This window comes from Paramacrobiotus metropolitanus, unplaced genomic scaffold (genome assembly GCF_019649055.1).
Source record: "Paramacrobiotus metropolitanus isolate TYO unplaced genomic scaffold, Prichtersi_v1.0 Parri_scaffold0000134, whole genome shotgun sequence".
In the NCBI taxonomy this organism is placed as follows: Eukaryota; Metazoa; Tardigrada; class Eutardigrada; order Parachela; family Macrobiotidae; genus Paramacrobiotus; species Paramacrobiotus metropolitanus.
Genome location: NW_026570354.1, coordinates 280,287 through 300,225, shown reverse-complemented (window position 1 = coordinate 300,225; position 19,939 = coordinate 280,287). Strand labels below are relative to the sequence as shown.

At 41.9% G+C, this 19,939-nt stretch overlaps 1 protein-coding gene across 2 annotated transcripts; it reads left to right on the top strand.

Annotated features, from left to right (window-relative positions):
• The first annotated feature begins 773 nt into the window (after positions 1-773).
• On the top strand, positions 774-11,560 carry LOC129598985 (homeobox protein Nkx-2.1-like). Of its 2 annotated transcripts, XM_055497084.1 has the most exons (5): positions 774-918; positions 979-1,122; positions 2,435-3,957; positions 10,000-10,253; positions 10,659-11,560. In XM_055497084.1, the coding sequence occupies exons 3-5, from the start codon at positions 3,384-3,386 to the stop codon at positions 11,082-11,084; spliced, it is 1,254 nt and encodes a 417-aa protein (XP_055353059.1). In that variant the 5' UTR covers positions 774-918; positions 979-1,122; positions 2,435-3,383; the 3' UTR covers positions 11,085-11,560. The 2 variants fall into 2 exon arrangements, with proteins under 2 accessions (XP_055353059.1, XP_055353058.1); XM_055497083.1 differs by having other exon boundaries at positions 774-1,122.
• The last annotated feature ends 8,379 nt before the right edge of the window (positions 11,561-19,939 follow it).

The window sequence follows — 19,939 nt, the reverse complement described above, 5'->3', positions numbered from 1 at the left end:
AGCCCTGATACTATTAACCGCTACAATATTTACAGGATTTTGTTCTTTCTTATACAATTTCATAAGAAAAACTTGACAATGAAGAATAGCTTTGGAAACAGTCACTCATTAAGCATCTATCGAGAGAGGCGGTTTAATCACAGAGAAAATTTGGTTGTAATACTGTAAATTCGCTCCCATCGGCGCTGTCCCCATGATCGATGTTGCATTTCCTCGTTGGATTTTGATGCTGATCTGCTGGTGAAGATATTCCGTAGCTCGTTTCTCGCCGGTTTCCTGGCGTATTTTCTGTCCGAATTTCGTAATCGTGTGGGCAGCTTCCGGTCCGGAGGGTCCGAGCGTCTCAAAGCCCAGAGCACGGAATAATATTCCTGGCTTTACAGGATATCAAGGGACACGGAAACCCCCTGGACCAACCGCTCTAGGCATGGGGTCAAAGGAACCGACAGCTAGTGCGGGTGATTCTGCGGATTCACCATCCCTTAATGTCGCGTCATGCAGTATAAAGTAAATGACTGTCTGTAGTTTACTCCCACCCTTTGACAACATCTTCGTTAACAATCTGTCACGTATTCAAAAAGTTAATTATTTTATTCACTCAGCTCTTCACAGTCATACTGGCAGCTTATTACGCTGCTGCTGTTCACAATAATATACCTTGCTAGTTGCTATGTCACATCACACACAATCTGTGCTGTACAGACTGTATGTACGCACAATACTACTGTATTATACCAATCTGTCAGTTTATACTCGTACAGATATAAGTGGTCCGCTATGCGCCCGGAAATTTCGCGAGGCATATGCAGACCTGCAAAGTCCCTGCGCTTTACAGTATATGCGCCAAGGAACTCAGCGAATGCATAGACGTACAGACATCCAAGTGACCCTTATAATAACTATGCGGATAATTATATTGTACATTAATTAGAGTATGTATTTATTATACACCACTTAAGGCCAGTTTGCGTTCTTTAGTGCGAGCAACAACCCAGAATGAATACCTCTGTATCGTTCCGCTGTAATTGGATGGTAGCTGTCTCCGTACTGATCACGAATTCCTCATCGCCTTCCCCTCCAACTAACCTCGCCCACAGATTGCGAATCTCCGCAAAATTAGTGGTGAGCATGCAGAATGTTTTGCGGACTCTCCGCCAAGGGGAAAGGGGCAGTAAGGTCACCAAGTAGTACAGTAAGTGCTCAAAATAAGGTGCTTTTATTTAACCGGCGTAGCGAAGTGAACATCGACTGCGCTCAGTATTATGACGCTGGTTTCGTATGCCGTGATATTTTTTTATTGGGCACAAGGGTCAATATATCAAAAATGAGCGTATGATACCACTTCGGCTACTACTTGAAATGACCGAATTTTAAAGGCTGAAAAGCAGCAAAAATCGGTAGTGCCGTAAGGCAGTTTATGACGCATATTTATCAGTTCATCCCATTTGTCTGCATAATAATTCAGAGTGGAAAAAGCACTTTGCTGACCTCTGGATTGCTATTGGTTTTTACTCAAGTACAGCAATCATACAACCACAAAAATACAAAGTCTTTTGTAGAGAAAAGTGTTTTCCTCTAGGAGTACTTCACAATTATTACGTAAAACGAACGGCTTGATTTACTGTTGGATGGAAAGATAAATGTGCGGTCTACCGCAGCGCCTTATCTATCACTGTGTCTGCGAGATATAAGGACAAGATAGAAGATACAAGAGTTGGTGTATAGCACGCGCTACTGCACCGCTTTAAGATTGGTAGTGGTAAGAGAGTCCCTGTTAATGTCTCGTTCTCAACAAATTTAATAATCAAATTTTTTGAATGTCATCAATACTCAGTTTATGCTGTGCGGTTTCGAAATATGTTAGAATTGCGTTTACAGGAAGCGATCCATGCACTAGAGGCACAAATACCGAATTTACCGTATGATACATACTGTAACCTCAGAACCTGCGAAACAAAATTGAGTTAAAACGCGTGATAACTCTTTGTCTTAGACAAAGTACGAGTCGCCTCGTACTTCAGTGGTGTGTTGTGACAACAGCGCAAAGCCGACCGGAAGCTATATTTATATGTATTCTGATTTCAACTTTAGACCAGCGGTTTCTTAGGCTCAGTCACTGTTTACCGTGCGATGGCTCGCCCGTTTCCGGTAAAGTTTTTTCCGACAGAGTTAGTAATTTCTGGGATCCGGCAAGGTCGCAGACCATTAAAATATTCGTACTGGAAACCGTTGCAGCAACTGGCATGCTGTTTGCGATAATTAGATAGTGCTACCGCGAACTTTCTCGGTTGAACTAACTGCCAACAATGCCAGAGTGTGCAAAAAACGTAAGACCGATTCATTATGGCGAGATACAATCCGCCGAATATACACGACGCTTACAGGGCTGTGTGATGGTACGTACGCTGGCAAACGCAACAGCCCACCATTGCAGCGGCACTGCATGTCCAACTGGGTGTAATGTTGAGCGCAGCCAGTTGAACTGGTCGGCGGTAGTTGCCGGCACTGCTGATTGGTCGCAGCGCAGAAGAGTGATATGCTGGACAAACGCTTCAGACGATGGAGCGGCTGCAGCGGCGATGGAAGAGCGTATCATTCTGTACACGAGGGCAGCTGTGCAGTGTGTGTGCGAATATGTACTCCGTAGTGGGCCAACTGCAAATAGATTTCGGCTCTGCGCTACTCACTCACTCACCATTCGTCAAGTATTTGCATTAGCAATCCAATCCGGCATGCTGTGTCGTAACGCCAGTCAAGCATACGCTGCTCTACGGTCTAGATGGAGCAACAGCGGCAGGCTGCAGCAGAGAGATAGCAGCGAATCTGACTTGTCTCCTCTTTTAACTGCCGTACGAGCACGACAATATTGGATGTGGAAATGTTGAATTTCAAGTGCAGTGCACCTCGGGAAAAGTGCCAACAGTTGTTCATGCTGGCCATATTATTACTATGTGTGTGACTGTGTCGTATACGTACGTTAGTAACAATGCATGGACTAAACTGCAACTGTCGGTGAGTGGCAGTGTGAGCGATTATTACCTTACTCCGGCCTAAGTAGAGTTTGAAAGTACATACGCGCACACGGGTGGAATTATTGCTGTTGGTTAACGTTACGTGGAGTTTGTGTTTGGATATTCAATTCCGCAACTACTTATCAAAGCCAAGTGGTCAGATCGCCGCAGAACAGTCTCAGTTCTCAACAGTCCCATCCAAAGCGCACTTGTGACTATTCGTTTGGCTTGGCTATCTATATGTCTGTATAGTACTTGATGATTATCCCCAATACAATGCCATAATGATATCCATATGTCCGGCACTTCACTTGTGACGCTCATTTCCATTTATCCCTATTGAGTCGATGATTGCCTCAATTGCGCGACGCAATGGACTACTTATCGTCAGCTGACTTCAACATGACGGCCGGCAGTAATCTCAACCACCCCAACAACTGCAGCTCCACTTTCTCCGTCAAGAACATCCTGGCCGCCGAGCACCAGAACATGACGGCCTACCAGATGGCCGCCGCCGCCGCGGCCGGCTACGACTTCCCGGTCTATCCCGGCCAACTGCCGCCCGGGGGTGCCGGCAGCCACGGCCCGGCCCATAATTACGCTGGCATGGAGTACGGCGCGGCGGCGTCCTCCTTCCAGTACCCGTACGCCGGCGTCAACGGCAGTCCCATGAACAACAACGCCGGCGCCTTCAACTGCGCCTACCCGCCGGGTGGCGCCTATCTGGGCGCGGGCGGCCGGCTGCCGGCCCATCCCTCGGGCATGATGGGCGCGCACGGGCACGGGCACTCCTCCGGCTCCTCCGTCGCCCATCTGCCGCTGACGTCGCCGCACGTGCAGCAGCTCTACGATCTGAAGCCGCCCACCACGACGGCCCTCAACGCCGAGGCCCTTATCAATGAACTCACCAGCCAGAACAGCGGCAACGCCAACGCCAACGAGAAGCGTAAGTCCAGTTATGAGCTTAACTGACAGTATGAACGAATTTCTAAGTCCGAAATTAAGAAGCGGCAGATTTATTCCCTCGTCTTTTTATTCAAACTTACTACAGGAAGTCATAGCATTATTTGGCAAAGCAATCAGTCAATGTCTTATTGTGCGCGCTAATTTAACTTTTGGAAGTTTTCTGAGACCGATTAGTTGTTACTGTAATTATCAGTCAGACATGCGGCATCAAGGTTTCCTTTCTGCGTTCAAAAATTCAGTTTTCTGTTGAATGCCGATAGCACTGATGACAAGCCATGGTCAACTTTATTTTGAAAAATATTGTCGAACGCTTGTCGAACGTTTGTATCTGTACAAGCATGTGCAGTTCGATTTTCTGTGCAAGGTAATGTGTTCGTTGTTTAAGTAAAGCACGATGCTTTATCCTTTATGAAATGATTTAACACGTAATCCATTCTAAATTATGTTACTGGAACCGGACGAGTAACCTGAATTTGTTTAATTTTTTTATGATCCTTAGCTGAAAAGTGCTATTGTGGATTGTATTTACACTAATAAAATTAATTATGTTTAACGATTGAAACTCTTTTTAACGACTGAAAAAACTGTGACAGGTCACAGGGACGCAGGCACGTGTAGCCGGGTTTTGTGTGAAGCAACGCGGATGACAAAAGGGACTTAAAAGTGATAGGATATTAATGCACAGTAATGTGCTGTCTGGACAAAGCTGGCTGATTCAAGGGATATGAAGCGATTACGCTTCTTAGCGTTCAGTTATTAGACACACAAACAAAGTAGCAAGCGATATGTACCTACACGATTGAGATGATTAGTGTCGAATTGACGACGCATTAAGCTGTGTGTTGCGGTGCGGTGCGGGCAAATGCATCCATCAGCATTTCAGCTTTCCGGACAGGCACAATGTCACACGGCCGCTGCTAATGCCGCTGCTGCCATTGAATTTGCGCGCACGGAAGTCGCGCTCGCTGTGTTAGCGGATCGCCTTCGCGTACAGCCAATCGCGACCGGCCGGTCCATGAATGAGCTTGAGCTGCACGCAAATTCGCAATCGGCAGTCAGCGTGCGCGGATAATATTATGCTTGCCTGTACAGTGTACACTGTACACCACGTACAACACCGGCTTAATACATTTTTGCGCAGATTAGCTGTGTCGCTTTTAAATCAGTTAAAATCGGTTTTAACAGTGGAAGAGGGCAAATGCACAGCAGACAGCTACGGCAGCGCCGATGAAACGAACTACGAGCAAGCTTACGGTGGATAGAATCCTTCAGCCGGATGTGATTGTCTGCTTGAGCAAACATTTCATAATAACGTTCCATTAAGGCCCGCGATCGACAGCTACCGTTATGCGCCACAAATGTTTATCAGACTTGTTTGCCCGTCAAAACTGGTTTTGGCCTTATTAGCTGCAAATTCCTGAATGCTGCGCAGAGTGCACAAATTAAGTTATTCTGCATCCGTTAGAGGCAACGGTTACCTATTTGAAAGTTCGCAACTTTGTTGTTTTGATTATTAATTAGTCAGTAAATAACAGGAATTCACGCTACCTAGTCTAGGCTTATCAGATAAAAGAAAGCGCCGTTTCAAAATCGTGACGGAGCCACTTCACTATCAGCAATACAAAGTGAACCTGCAGCTCGACAACTGTTTCGAAGTGCACCGCGAGTAAAGGAAAGAAAGCTGATCGCACACATAAGAGTTAAGGACGCGTAACGAAGCCTGCTCATGAGAGTATAGGCTGTGTAGCTGTAGTGTGGAAGTCGCGGCTGGCGCATTGTTGACAGCCAGTGCCAGCGCACCGTGCAGCATGATAGCGCTTGAGTTGAAGATGGCCCGCTCAGTTGGAGATGTCATCTCGCTGGCCACATCTACACACTGAAACGGCCTGTCTCGTTATGCACACTTGCGGTTGTTTACCGCGACCTCACCTTGAGTTTGCTCGATAAGGTCATGATTACTGATTTTCCATATTTACCGACGTCCAGTTCGAACGCAAGAGTTGCTGTCAGTTGAGCTACGGTCTGCCTCTCACTCACGGCGAGCTGCTTGTTGTTAACAGTCGCTGCGATGGTCACACAGCCAATTTTTGCTCGTTGCTAAACGGTATCAGCATAAATGTTTTTTCCTCAACTATTGTGTGCAGGATAAATTGCAACTATAATATTATGCCATAATTATTACAATCTAGAGTAGCTTATTCTACAAGCCACTTCTGCCGCAGCTGTGCGTCGAAAGGTCGTACATAGTCACCTTTTTCAGCAATATTCCGGTAGTGAACATCTCAATACGCTTACGCGAGTTTACACTAACTGAAATGATTAAACTTGTCGAGACGCTTGAATCATGCTGATACAGAAAATCCTGTGCCGGGTTATGTAGTTTACAGTAGTTACAAAGAAATCAAAGAAATGAGAAAGAAATGAGAAATTATCTAAGGAGGCATGACAATTAGTGCAAATTTTCAACGAGGAGATCAAATTAATAAAGTTACGACGGCTTGCAGTTGTGGAAAAAGGAATATGTGATCAGACGGTGATACGAGAAAACAACCAATTAGAACATTTGCCACGTCAGATTTTATTAAAGTATATTACGCTGTTTAATAAAGCCAATTTGTTCAAAATATCCCTAGGTTGTCATTACACGCTGGGTAGTGCTTGGTCAAGCATTGTCAATAATATATTTGAAGATTATCGTCCATTATACATTTATACCTGTAACCTTTGCTTCAAGATAAACCATAATTACTAACTAACCATAACTAATCTTGCACAATTAAAGCACAAGATTAGTTAGCGCAGTTTTCACCAGCATGGAATTTAAAGTCCAATATCTGCAAAATTATTTTCTGTGCCTTTCCTATAGTTGTATGGTGTTAATGTTTTCGATATATTAAAATACTACATATTTCACTACAGCACTTTTATGAGTACTTGCCATCCCGGCAAAACGCAACAACAGCGCAATCATGCATATATGAAAGGGGACACCAGTGTGCCAGCATCACCGGTCTGGCTGTGTTGGACTACAAGTTCTTTGATTGTCGGTCAGTTATTGAAAGAGTAGCGTTAGTAGAATAGAATAAATAATAAACTTGAATGAAGACGACTGTTTTATTCATGCGGTGGTGAAATTTGTTCAATGACCGGTCCTCTTAATAATCCTACCCAGTTAATCCTCTTATCCCAGCCAATTTCACTTTGCAATGTCAACATGACTCTGCCTACCGTGTGCAGTGTACACGGCACCCTCGCTCGCATTACATTACACCGGTGAGCGCTGCGCCTTATCTGCAGTTGAATACGCACCGGTAACATTAATGTTAGCCGTTTACGCTGGCGCGCGCCAACAGCGTCTTCCGTGTGTTTTCTTATCCGTTCTAACGTGATTTTTTGATGCGCCCGGCATTTGAATAAATCGATAGAAATAAATATGCAGTATGAATATGTAATCTACAGTGTCAACAGAATAACGCCGCCCGATACAGCGGATAATAGTAATCGCGAGTCGTTTGAATTGATTATGAGTTGTTTGTGCTCATGCGCGCGCTTCCACCAGGAGGACGCCGAAACTCAGAAATGGTAATGCGCGCACTACAAACACGTTGGCGCGCGCCATGTATATTCACTATACTGCATATTCCGGCCGGAATATCAATTACGCCTCGTCAACGCTCCAACGCCACACGCAAAACAGGCTCGGCCTGACTGTCTCAGCGCGCTAACTCGGCGCTAAGCTGGATGAAGCAGCAACAGTGGCAAAAAAGCGCACTTGAATGCCGCAGATTCAGGCAATCAAAATGGAAATGCCGGCCTGAGATGACCGGCAAAACAGCCGAATGGAATGCGTATAAATCACGGGTTATCTGTGCTGTATCACATTATATGCGTGCTGTATATGCAAGAAGAGCGGGTGTCGTAATTATGCGCGCATTGGACAGGAAAAGGAATATTGATTCTAGGCTAGAAAACAGCGGCATGAGCCGATGGCAAGCTGTTTAGTTTATTAACCAATTGTTTACTTAAACATGCAGCCACTGCCGACTTGACTCTATCCAATTTCCCTCTTGAGAAACTCTCCAGATCAATTACAGTTGGCCGGCAATGCAGCTAGTGGCGGCGCTGTGCAGTGTGCCGACAGCAGCGGCTGGCACTCTTGCACTTGCAGTCCTAGACTCGTAGGCGTTTATCCCGGATTGAGGAGAGAGATAGCTGCACGGCGCAGTCACGTTCTTACGGGAGAATGGCGAAGGCAGGCGCTGACTGGCTATACTGTTACCGCCCGCTCTGTCCGACCGGTCTCAGCTCTGAACGCGGGGTTGTCTTCGGATCGGAAGCTCGTTAACGGACGCAGCGGGACTTTTTGCTGCTCTAGTTTTGATAGGCAGCTCCTGCTATGTCTTAGCGATTCTGCCACTGTAAATAGGCTGCCACTGCCAGTAAATATTTGCCTTCTATCTCTTGGCATTTAAACTTTCGCGCACCTTCGTTCGCAATCGCCAGCTGTAACATCTACTAATACAATTATAGTGCCTGCGCGCACTCGTACGAGTACTTTGTACATTATTAATAATCCTTAACATCTAGGTAGACATAATTTGAAAAAATTTAAAATCCAGTGCTTTATTTATCATTAATTTTTTATTTTAAATCGACGTGTACGGTAGAATTCCAAAGCGCTCAAATGCGACACAACAGCCACACAATGTACATACTACTAATTACTGCAAGCCGCAGAATACAATTATTTTAATCGTGTTCGCAGTCTCATTTTCGCTCACTACTGGGTAACGATCAGTCTAATCGTAGCAGCTGACACTAGACCGTAAAACATAGAGCAGTGCTATAAAAATAGCAGTTATAGATGCAGCAAAAAGGGGAAATACGTAATTATTAACGGCTCCATTACTTAGCAGTCGGCGATTATGTGCAAGTTACAACAAAGCAACCTTGAATACTTCTGAGCTACTTTAATAGCTTATCTGTACAAACCTAATGGTGGTAAAGCCAATGAGAAGTGTTCATATACACTCAGGACTTATATATTGATAAATAACCTCAAAGGTCATCGGGTGGCGGCACGCTCCGCGGAGTTACTATATCTGTAGGATCTACTTCGCTTATGTAGAATTCATAATATGAATTCTACATAAGCGAATAGTATCTTTTACACCAGCGCCAGAACGCGGTGCTGTGACACGTTTTAATTGCTCTACATATTGTAATTCTAGCCACTAGGTACGTATTTTTGCTACTTTTAAGTTACAATAAATAAATAGTTTATAAACTAATACTACTAGTAATAACACGTAACCGGGCAAATTTTTGCATTTGAAGTTTTGAACGTATTTTGGTGAGCGATGCTCGTTTCCAAATATTGTGAATAAAGAGTCTGCTCAATAGCCCTGGTTCTTCTAAGGTCAAGTCTTTTTCAGTTCACGAGAGAAATTACACCTTACAACGCAGCTGCATGATTATTTGTACACTTACGCTGATATCCATTACCAGTTGCTGTAGAGTGAAGACGTCTGTATCGGCACACTCCAAAATTAATCGTATCGTATGTCCTGCAGTTCTGGTAATTTACTGTTTTTGGTATTTAAACTATGCTGAGGTTTTATTGTACTATGCACTTCGAGACTCAGGACGGGTATTGTGACAACAGCCACACTCCTCCGACAATAATCTGGCTTACCGAAAAATTGTTTTTCGTAACAATATTCATTATTATAACAAGTGTTCGTCGTTAAAGATAATTAACAGGCAATTATGGTCATCATGGCTGACGGCACTCTCTGCATATATGTCAGTTGAATAAACTGTTATGATTATATTAACTGTCCGCGAGATATGGGTGTGCTTTCTGAAGCACAAATTTGGGGATTTCCGGGCGATGTTATAATTAAGTTGTGGGCTTTTGCTGTAGTCCATTGCGTCATAAGCTTTCGCAGAAAGTGGATTCTTAGAGTCTGACAGCAGAAATACTTGTAATAACTCAGTCCCAACCGGCGTGCAATTGCAGACTCCAGAGGAAGCCACCAAGACGACATGAAGGGCAAGTTATCCGGCGGGGACGGCCTTCACCACCACCTGCACCATTCGCACCTGCACCACCACGGCGGACTCGGCAACGAGCCCTGCCTGCTGAAGCAACGCCAAAGAAGGAAGCCGCGCGTCCTCTTCTCGCAGGCGCAAGTCTACGAGCTGGAGCGCCGTTTCAAAACCCAAAGATACTTGTCCGCGCCCGACCGCGACCTCCTCGCGCAGCAGTTAAAGGTCAGCGAAATTACAATTAAAACTTTCACCTGCTCGCATAACTTTTTCACAAGTGTATCAATTACCGTTCAATATATAGTGTTTATAATAAGTACTATATATACACGTAATGTACATACACTATATATACACTGTGTATAGATATACACGTATATATACATTATACAGCGCATATACAAGTAGAAAAGTATATACCGGATCTATCTATATATACAGTACATATACATGTATATATGTGCCGTATATATACAAATAATCATAAGTAATCAAAATATCATTCAAGCGTGCCAAATCGTACGTCAATTTTACGTAAATCTGTTTGAGGAGAAAAAAGAAAGATAGTCTGTGCGTTTAGAGCCGTGGAATGCCGCGACACATTAAATGCTAACAAGATTGTAATTACAGCTGACACCGCAGCAAGTGAAGATCTGGTACCAAAACCGTCGCTACAAGAACAAACGGCAGTCGCAGGACAAGACCATCGAACTGGCCACGCAAAGTTTAATGAATCCGGGGCCGCGGCGCGTGGCCGTCCCGGTGCTAGTCAAAGACGGGAAGCCGATGGCCGGCGCTGCCGCTGCGGCCATTTCCGTCAGCGTCAACTCCGTCACGGCGGCGGCAGCGGCGGCGGCGGCCGCAGCGACCACGACGGCCTCCTCGGCACATGCACATTCCGCAGCCAGCTACCCTTCCTTCGCCTCCCCCGGCGCCGGCTCCGGGCCCGGCTCGCTCTTCCCCTCAGCCTATCCCCTCTCCAAATCAGTCTCCTTCGCCGGCAACGCCTCCGCCGCCGAATCGGAGAATCAGCCGCTGACGTCACCCAACTGGTAGCAGTGCAGTACACTCTGCAACTGCATAAAGTAGCCTAGCGCCGGCTGAAACTGAAAGCATTTCATTCCCAGCGACAACAGTCGCACTGTGTGTTTAGCCGCAACGAGCGACGAGCGTTCGGCACAAACCGGTTTCTGCAAGCCGGGAATTGAAGGCATGGACTGCAGTTGAATGATTCTAACCACGACTGGATGCAGAAGAGCAACATAATACCGAGCCGAAAACGAGGCATCTTGTTGAATGTTGACCCAGCGGATTTTGTTACACAGAAACGGCATACTGTACATACAATTGCAAGGTTGAACAGTTTTCTCCACTCCGTATACATGTAAAGCTGGATTGTGTGCAATGTACGCGTAATGCGCTCCTCCGACGTTCCATTGCGGCTGCATGCCGCTTAAATGGGCGCGCCGGGTCACTGGCAAACTGGAATGAATCTCTCTTCTCAGACAAACTCTACATGAATTCTCAATAAAGATGGCTCTGTGCAGTTGTTGTTGTTGAGTAAAAGCATTTCCAGAATATAGACCTCTATGTCATAAAAAAATTTAAATAATATTATTCCTACGCTTTAGTGTACATGTACAAGTATATCTGTAGCGTCTTTGGCAAGCGTAATTTACGCGGCTTCTTCACTTGCAATTATGCAGCTACCATTCGTAGAATTTGTAAATAGGCTGATCAGGATCGCATTTACTTGAAATGTTTTTGCTTCAAAACAAAACAAAATGTATCGCATTTTTAATTCATAGCGCTGCGAAAAATTTAAAGGGAACCAATTATCTCGCACTGCAACCGGCTGTCCGCGGAAGCTGAATTCTATTTGAATCTCATACTCTAATGTACATCGGTGCGATGTTTGCGCATGCCCGGCGGAGTCCACGATCGCACTGGCGACATCCGCAAACAACGTGGCTAACTACGTAGTAGCATTTGAAAGTGTAAGTGACGTCGAGCAAACAGTGCCGACGAGAGGCAGCAATAATGGATGCAGCCGTTAGAATGATGGATGGCGATCAGGGTCATCTGCCACTGAATATTAACAGGGAATATGAATATCTGTATAATTATACTCGTATCCAGTGGAATGGAAATAGAGTCCATCGAATGACAGTTACGAATGCGCGTCTGCAGTTGCGGCAACTCCAGCATGGTCAATACGTCTATTAATAAAAAAACCACAGGAAAAGACAAATTAATAATAACTAACATTTCTGAAACTGCATCAACGAATTTTGGCACACACTTTTCATGATCAAAATAATAATATTAGAGATACAATGTGTACGACTCCATACGAGTAGGTGTTAAGCTGTGGTAAGTATATTGTTAACCGTTGGCGGCATTCCAGTTTTACCGGTACAGTGTGACGTATCCTCATTCGTGCCTCAGAATTTAAATTTACAGTCACTTAAACTCACTTTAATTATGGCCTGTAAGTCGTTCCTACTTTACAGTGGTTAGGGAAATTAGAAATGTTATAATTACGCAGTGTACGCACTCTAGGTTTTAAGAAAACGGTCTCGTTGACGATTACGCCTGTTGACAATATGTCCCGAAGCTGCACAGGTAAACAGTATTTACTAAGCAGCAACGGAGACAAACAGGGCTGCAATGGTTTACTTAGTTAATTCTTGAATTCAACGCAGATAGCGAATGCGGCAGACTACTCGAGAATCTGTGCAAATATTCCGGCTCGAAATGTCCTGTTACTGCGCTGCTCTAACTTTAACCACAAGTCATATCCTCTGTCAGCGCCAATCGATGCATACTAATTTCAATCTCGCCCAACCAACCCAAGTGACACCAAATTAAATGCCAGCACAGTACGAACCTGCGTTAAATCTGTATCTGTACAAGTAGTAGCTGACCGGAAAAAATACTGTAAAGTTTGCATACTTAATTGTCATCCAAGTGAGTACTTTGTAATCTAGTAAATACTGCACATGCTTTACGCATTACGTATACCGGTACGTCACGGCTACGGTATCTTTTTCAACCACCATCGAACGCCATGAATGCAAATGATAGTGTAATTATTATTATACCAACTCGCTGGACGCAACTGCTAATTATTATGAAGCTTTTGTGCATCTGATTTTGATCTTTTAATATGTCTGTTGAGCGCAGACATTTTTCCTTTTTTGGCGAAATTAATATTAACATGAAAATTCTGCCAGAATAATGCGCTGGTTTTGGGCGAGTAGAGCAGTATCGTACACGGAAGCGGTGCGAACCGCTTTGTTTTGCCTTTGTGGCTCGTACGCTTTGTGAATATCACCTTAACATCGGCGAGCAGGGAAATTTAATGTTGTCGCCAATGATATAATAACCGTGATTGGTTTACACTCTGCAGCCATTAAATTGTGGCGGATGCAAACTACTGCAGTGGCTGGTGAATAAAATGCCTGTGAAAAGACGGTCGGCTCTGTGCTCGTTCCCTTGCGCTTGCTTATCAATTGCGGAGTGATCCCCAAATAATGCAAATAAGGGTAATTATACAGTTTTCGTACATACAATCAATCGGCACAAGTACCGGCCGGTATGGATAGCGAGTGCGGCATTCCCGGCGCACTCAAGACTTCCTCGCAGTCGCAGTACTGGTCAGCCAACATGATGGAGTAGCGCGGCTGCGTCAAAGCGCCGGGCTCTTCTGGCCATCCGGAAGCTGTTGACCGCTTGTAAAAGGTGCAAATCGGAAGCACTTTCAAGACGCTAGCAAACTCTCAAGTGTCCAGCCAGTTGCAGTTGCAACGGTGTTCCATCTAAATCAGTACTAGTACTACCTGGGATTGCTTTCAGACCTGACAACTTGCGAAGGCAGTAGCTGCCAAATATATGGGCTATATTCTACTCTTACAGGTTTACTGTGTATTACAAAGGTTAACTTTTATCGCGTTTCCAGCGCATTTCTCGAAGAAATTAAACTGCACTTTCTGCGCGATGCGCAGCAGACAGTTAGACACTTGTAGCGACAACTGTTGTAGTTTATTGTGCACACCGCATTTGCTCGTCTGTATATATATATAGATATATTTTATAATTAATATGCTGTAAAGAAACAGTTAATTACATAACATGCTATGGGATTACCCTGTCGATTCCCTAGCTCCGAAAAATCAAATTCTAATACTTACCAACTGATGCCAAAATCAGACAGCGCAAAATTAATTAACCAGGGTGACAAAATTAATAATTTCTTGGTTAGCTTGCACGGTGGCACTCTGAAGACGTACGTACGTAATAATTATACGGCGAGATTGTGCTACCAGCTATATGTATTTGACGAAGTTCGAAGAATACGCCACTAAAGTGTACTGATACAATGATACTGGACTGATGGACTCGTGTTGTACATGCCGGTATGATGGTATCTACAGACATGGCAGGTCGGATGAGACCTTTCCGTCTAGAATTCCTCGCAACTCGTACGGCACATGCAGCATTGGAACGGGTACTGTAGTAATCAATCAGTGGATGTTACGGACACTTTACCCGTTTTCCCACAAATCCTCTTGCAGTGACAGTTTGGCTACAATTCGACGCTTTACGTGCGCTGCCGTTGGCGCGAATGTTCCAGTGTTCTCTGTTCCGTACTTCTTAATGCACTAAATTTACTGATTTGTACGACGGCATGTATCGGCAGTTCAATGTTGCTGTATTAAAGGAGAAGCTTCGAAGAACGCGTGGAGGTGACCTGTACAGAAACTGTCGGAAAGGGTAGCTCTGTCTGGCTTGTTACCGTATATGTATACTAAGTACATGTACATTGATATGACTACTGTATAAAACATAAAAAAGGATCTTTCTCCGGGTAGTAAACAGGCGAGTACTTACTCTCTTCACATTTCACACATACATACTCAGAGATTGAATGTGTACGTACGTGTTTTCGGTCCGTCCCTTATTTTCGGATGCAATGAATGGTACTCGTAAAAACTTTATTTCCCGAATGAACAGTAACATAGCACAAAATACCATTGCAAACGATCGCTACTTACAGCAAGTTCCCAAAGCGCTGCAAAGGGTAAGTACAATAGAAAAGTCTAATGAAACCGCTCAGATTCTGACAAGAATTGTTCACAGTGCCGGACAGTACAGCTTAACGTACCAAGCCAGTGAATCGGCAGCTTCATAAGAGAGTGACCAGGTACAGATACATGGGGCAGAAAATTCGTGTAGACGCAAGCAAACTTTCGCTTGTGTGCACTTCGAAATACTTCGTATTTTGATTTGTTTTATGGCACTGCGTATCCAAATAATTTGTTTACATTAGCGTGAAAAGCCGTTGGTGCGCGAGACATCAGGTTTGGGAGTTATGGCAGCAAGAGGTGCCAAAACGTTTAAAGACGCGTACTCATAGTCTCATTACGGACCGGTATTTTTGATTTGGCCTCCTATTCATTATGGCCTCAAATGCATGTGCAATATAAGGCATGCAGCAGACCGTTAGTTGACAGATACGTTTTTCGACAATTTGGGGTTTAATTTTGGAACATCTTCAGATGAAGTTGAAAATTATCAAATCTGTAACTTCTGTTTACGCAGGGTCAAGTTTTTAATTTGCGCCGAACTACATAGTCTGGTTTTCTTTTTTTCTGAATAATTGATACTGTATTTCCAATTCCGCACCGGAAATCTGTTGCCGCAGTCTTTCACAGCTGAAATGTGTACTAAGACTAACTAACCAGTAAGTGCCACTATGCATTGAAACTGAATTTATTTGGATGCAGAGCAGCGATTTTAATTTTTCATATACTTAATTCACGAATCTTTCTGCTAAAGTTTGTGCGATCACTGCGATGGTGTAATAACTAGTAACACAAACAATTGATTTATTCTTTCTTAACCCATGATGCATGATTGCCGTTAGAATCGCTCCGAGCGAGTTGTCATTTTAAGATTTCTTTTGTTTGTTAGCGGACCGGAGTGCGGTGTCCCCTGCGCACCGTAGGGCGCCTTTGGCTGTATGACCACTCGCGCGCCATCAAGCGGTCACCGTAAGAATTTTTATTCTTAGGTTATTCTTGTGGGATGACATCATGACAGCGCGCAGGGTTCCGAATTCCTGTAGTCGTGCTAATACACCATAGTGTCCGAACACATTTTCTACCAGTGTCCTTGAGTCTCGTACGCGGGCCATGTTGTCCCATGAAATCTGCAATCAGCACAAAAAGAAACCGCAAGGCAATGTCGTTCGTATTATTGGAGAAATTTTCAAATCGGTATGAAGGTGGGAACACCAAGCCCCGCAGCACGGCTGTCCGCTTTTTCCGGAGCTACTTCCGTTTCCGCTACCGCAGAATTCCCGTTGTTCAGCCCTGCACTGCACTGTTCGGTCCTGCACTACCGGTGCCCACTGTGGAGTGTGAACTATGCGTAGTCGTACGGCCAGCCGCCCACAGCTGCCGTCAAGAAAAAGTCTTAACGCGAAAATGAAGACGAGCAGCCGATGCCGCCGGCATCACGGCTTGGAACGCATTCCCAAAAAGAAATTACAGTACAGTAATAACCAAGAATTGTCGGCCTTAATTTCGATTCTGCAAAATTATGATAATCGGCTGGAGACTACGTATTTGCTCTTTAATTGAGCTACTTACGATGCTAAATCGGAGGTGATGTAGCTGTTGTGGCATTTTCTCTGGCGGGTATCAGGAAGGGTCGAAACTCGAAGGCCAACGATGTCGGAGAAGCGCTTCCGACCATTTTTTTGCCGATATGAGATTCTCACTGCGCCGATGTGTTATAAGAGCGGGACGAAAAATCCAAAAGGTCCTCCAAATTAGACCCGCGAATTGTGTGCTTGTCCGGCATTCGTCACAGGTTATCTTGGCCGTCGCGCGTGTATGGAGTAATTGGTCTAACGCGTTGGGGCGGGGCTAAAGGCTGGGGCGTGGCTAAAGTGCGGCAGTTTACGGTGAACTTTGCCATAGCGCTTACTGGGTAAACATGGCTTGAGCCAAGCCAACCCAGTATCATAGAATCTGAGGCGTTGTAGTCAAGTAAGAGCAAAGTTATGGCGAACATTTCACGAAACTTTTATATTAAACACCTAGTACGCCATCATTGAAATATAAAAGAGATATATTTGCCATACATCTTGATGCATTCGCGAAGTGAAAAAACCCAATATCTTGACCAGGCGCAGTGTACCAAAGTGGTACTTGTTAGCACTAGTTAAGTCCGTAGTGCGTAGTTTGCGTCCGGTGGGATAGAGGGCGAGGGCTTAAACCAATCACTCCAATGGAGTGATTGGTCTCCTTAACATGCGGCTCTCCTTAACACAGTTGGCGGATTGTGCACGTGGTCGCGCCCACGTGCATACTGTATCGGCGGCGCTGCTGGTGCGCAGGAATAGAACATGCCTTGGAGATAGATGGCTTCCAGGAACCAGGAATCCCTTCGTTTTTCTTATTTGTGTCGTATATAAACCACAAATTAACAAAATAATGACCAGTACATCAGCGATTTAATGTTTACCGTTTTGTGTGCCCTGACTCTTTCAACACTATGTATCCAACAATTCTTGAACTTTCATATGCATATGATGTCTATCTATAGATTTACAAATCGCTACGCCTTTATTCCAAGAAAATTAACTCCTAATTCGAGATTCAAGTTTTCGAAAAATAAAAAATTTTAAAAAATAGGTTACGGCTCGTAGGTTGGCCATAAGTGGTTTTGAAAAAACTGCGATTCGTCTGAGATTTACAGAAAAATTTTGAAACTTAGTACTCTGACATTGTAATATGTTTGAAAGTTCTGGAAAGGTCAACAATAGCAGCAAATCTGTTTTACATGCGTCACAGATTCAAAGTACTTAGCAACAAGTTAAACAAAAAGCTGGCAATAACTATAAAGTATTGATGCTCATAAGTACGGGACTTCATAAATGGCAAAGGCGTCACATCTATATTAATTTAAAATTTGGTTTTGGACATTTCGGAATATTGTATTCGTACAGCTATTTAGAAAGAAATATTTATTGAAATACCTCCAAAATTTGGAATTTCTACAATTTAAAATATTTTTAAGCATTTCAAACATATTTCCAAAGCTGACCCCGCGCAGCGGGGCCAATGCCTCTATATTTTTGGCATTTTAACGTTTGAAAAACGTCGAAATAAAATTTAATAATGAATTTTGATTATTTCAACAACACACTAACAGTAGTTTCGCAAATCATTACGTATTCTTCATTTCGTATTCGATCATGATCCTTTTTCTAGATAGGTATTACTAGAAAAACTTTTCTACTTCTTTGTTTTACTTTCTTTACGTATTTTTTAAGGTCAGGAGGTATTTCCATAAAATGACATAATTTCTGCACTCCAAATTTCTTGATTATATTTCCATACCTAAAATGCAACTTGTCGCGCGCTAGAGCGTCTACCATTAAGTGATTTTGAAAAAGCTTGAGATTAAGAAAAAAAGTTTGAAGCTTATTATCGTAAAATTTCAGAATGTTCTAGAAAAAAATCTTTAAAAAATAAATACAGTAATTGTGATATTAATAAAAAGATAAATTAATGGGAATTATGCAGCGCGGCTGCAGTTGTATTATACTGACTGAGATCTGTAGTTTAAGTTTACGATTTTAAGGTTTCTAAAATTTCTTAAACTTCTTAGGATTATTAAATATTAAAATATGTACTCGGACACAGGTACAACAAAAAATGTATATTTCTAAATAATTCTAAACGTCTAAATAATTCTAAATAATTCTAAATAATTCTAAATAATTCTAAATACTTCTAAATACTTCTAAATAATTCTAAATACTTCTAAATACTTCTAAATAATTCTAAATACTTCTAAATACTTCTAAATAATTCTAAATACTTCTAAATACTTCTAAATACTTCTAAATACTTCTAAATAATTCTAAATACTTCTAAATACTTCTAAATACTTCTAAATACTTCTAAATACTTCTAAATAATTCTAAATAATTCTAAATACTTCTAAATACTTCTAAATAATTCTAAATACTTCTAAATACTTCTAAATACTTCTAAATAATTCTAAATAATTCTAAATACTTCTAAATACTTCTAAATAATTCTAAATACTTCTAAATACTTCTAAATAATTCTAAATAATTCTAAATACTTCTAAATAATTCTAAATAATTCTAAATACTTCTAAATAATTCTAAATAATTCTAAATACTTCTAAATAATTCTAAATACTTCTAAATACTTCTAAATAATTCTAAATACTTCTAAATACTTCTAAATAATTCTAAATAATTCTAAATACTTTAAATAATTCTAAATAATTCTAAATAATTCTAAATAATTCTAAATAATTTAAATAATTCTAAATAATTCTAAATAATTCTAAATAATTCTAAATAATTCTAAATAATTCTAAATAATTCTAAATAATTCTAAATAATTCTAAATAATTCTAAATAATTCTAAATAATTCTAAATAATTCTAAATAATTCTAAATAATTCTAAATAATTCTAAATAATTCTAAATAATTCTAAATAATTTTAAATAATTCTAAATAATTCTAAATAATTCTAAATAATTCTAAATAATTCTAAATAATTCTAAATAATTCTAAATAATTCTAAATAATTCTAAATAATTCTAAATAATTTTAAATAATTCTAAATAATTCTAAATAATTCTAAATAATTTTAAATAATTCTAAATAATTTTAAATAATTCTAAATAATTCTAAATAATTCTAAATAATTCTAAATAATTTTAAATAATTCTAAATAATTCTAAATAATTCTAAATAATTCTAAATAATTCTAAATAATTTTAAATAATTCTAAATAATTCTAAATAATTCTAAATAATTCTAAATAATTCTAAATAATTCTAAATAATTCTA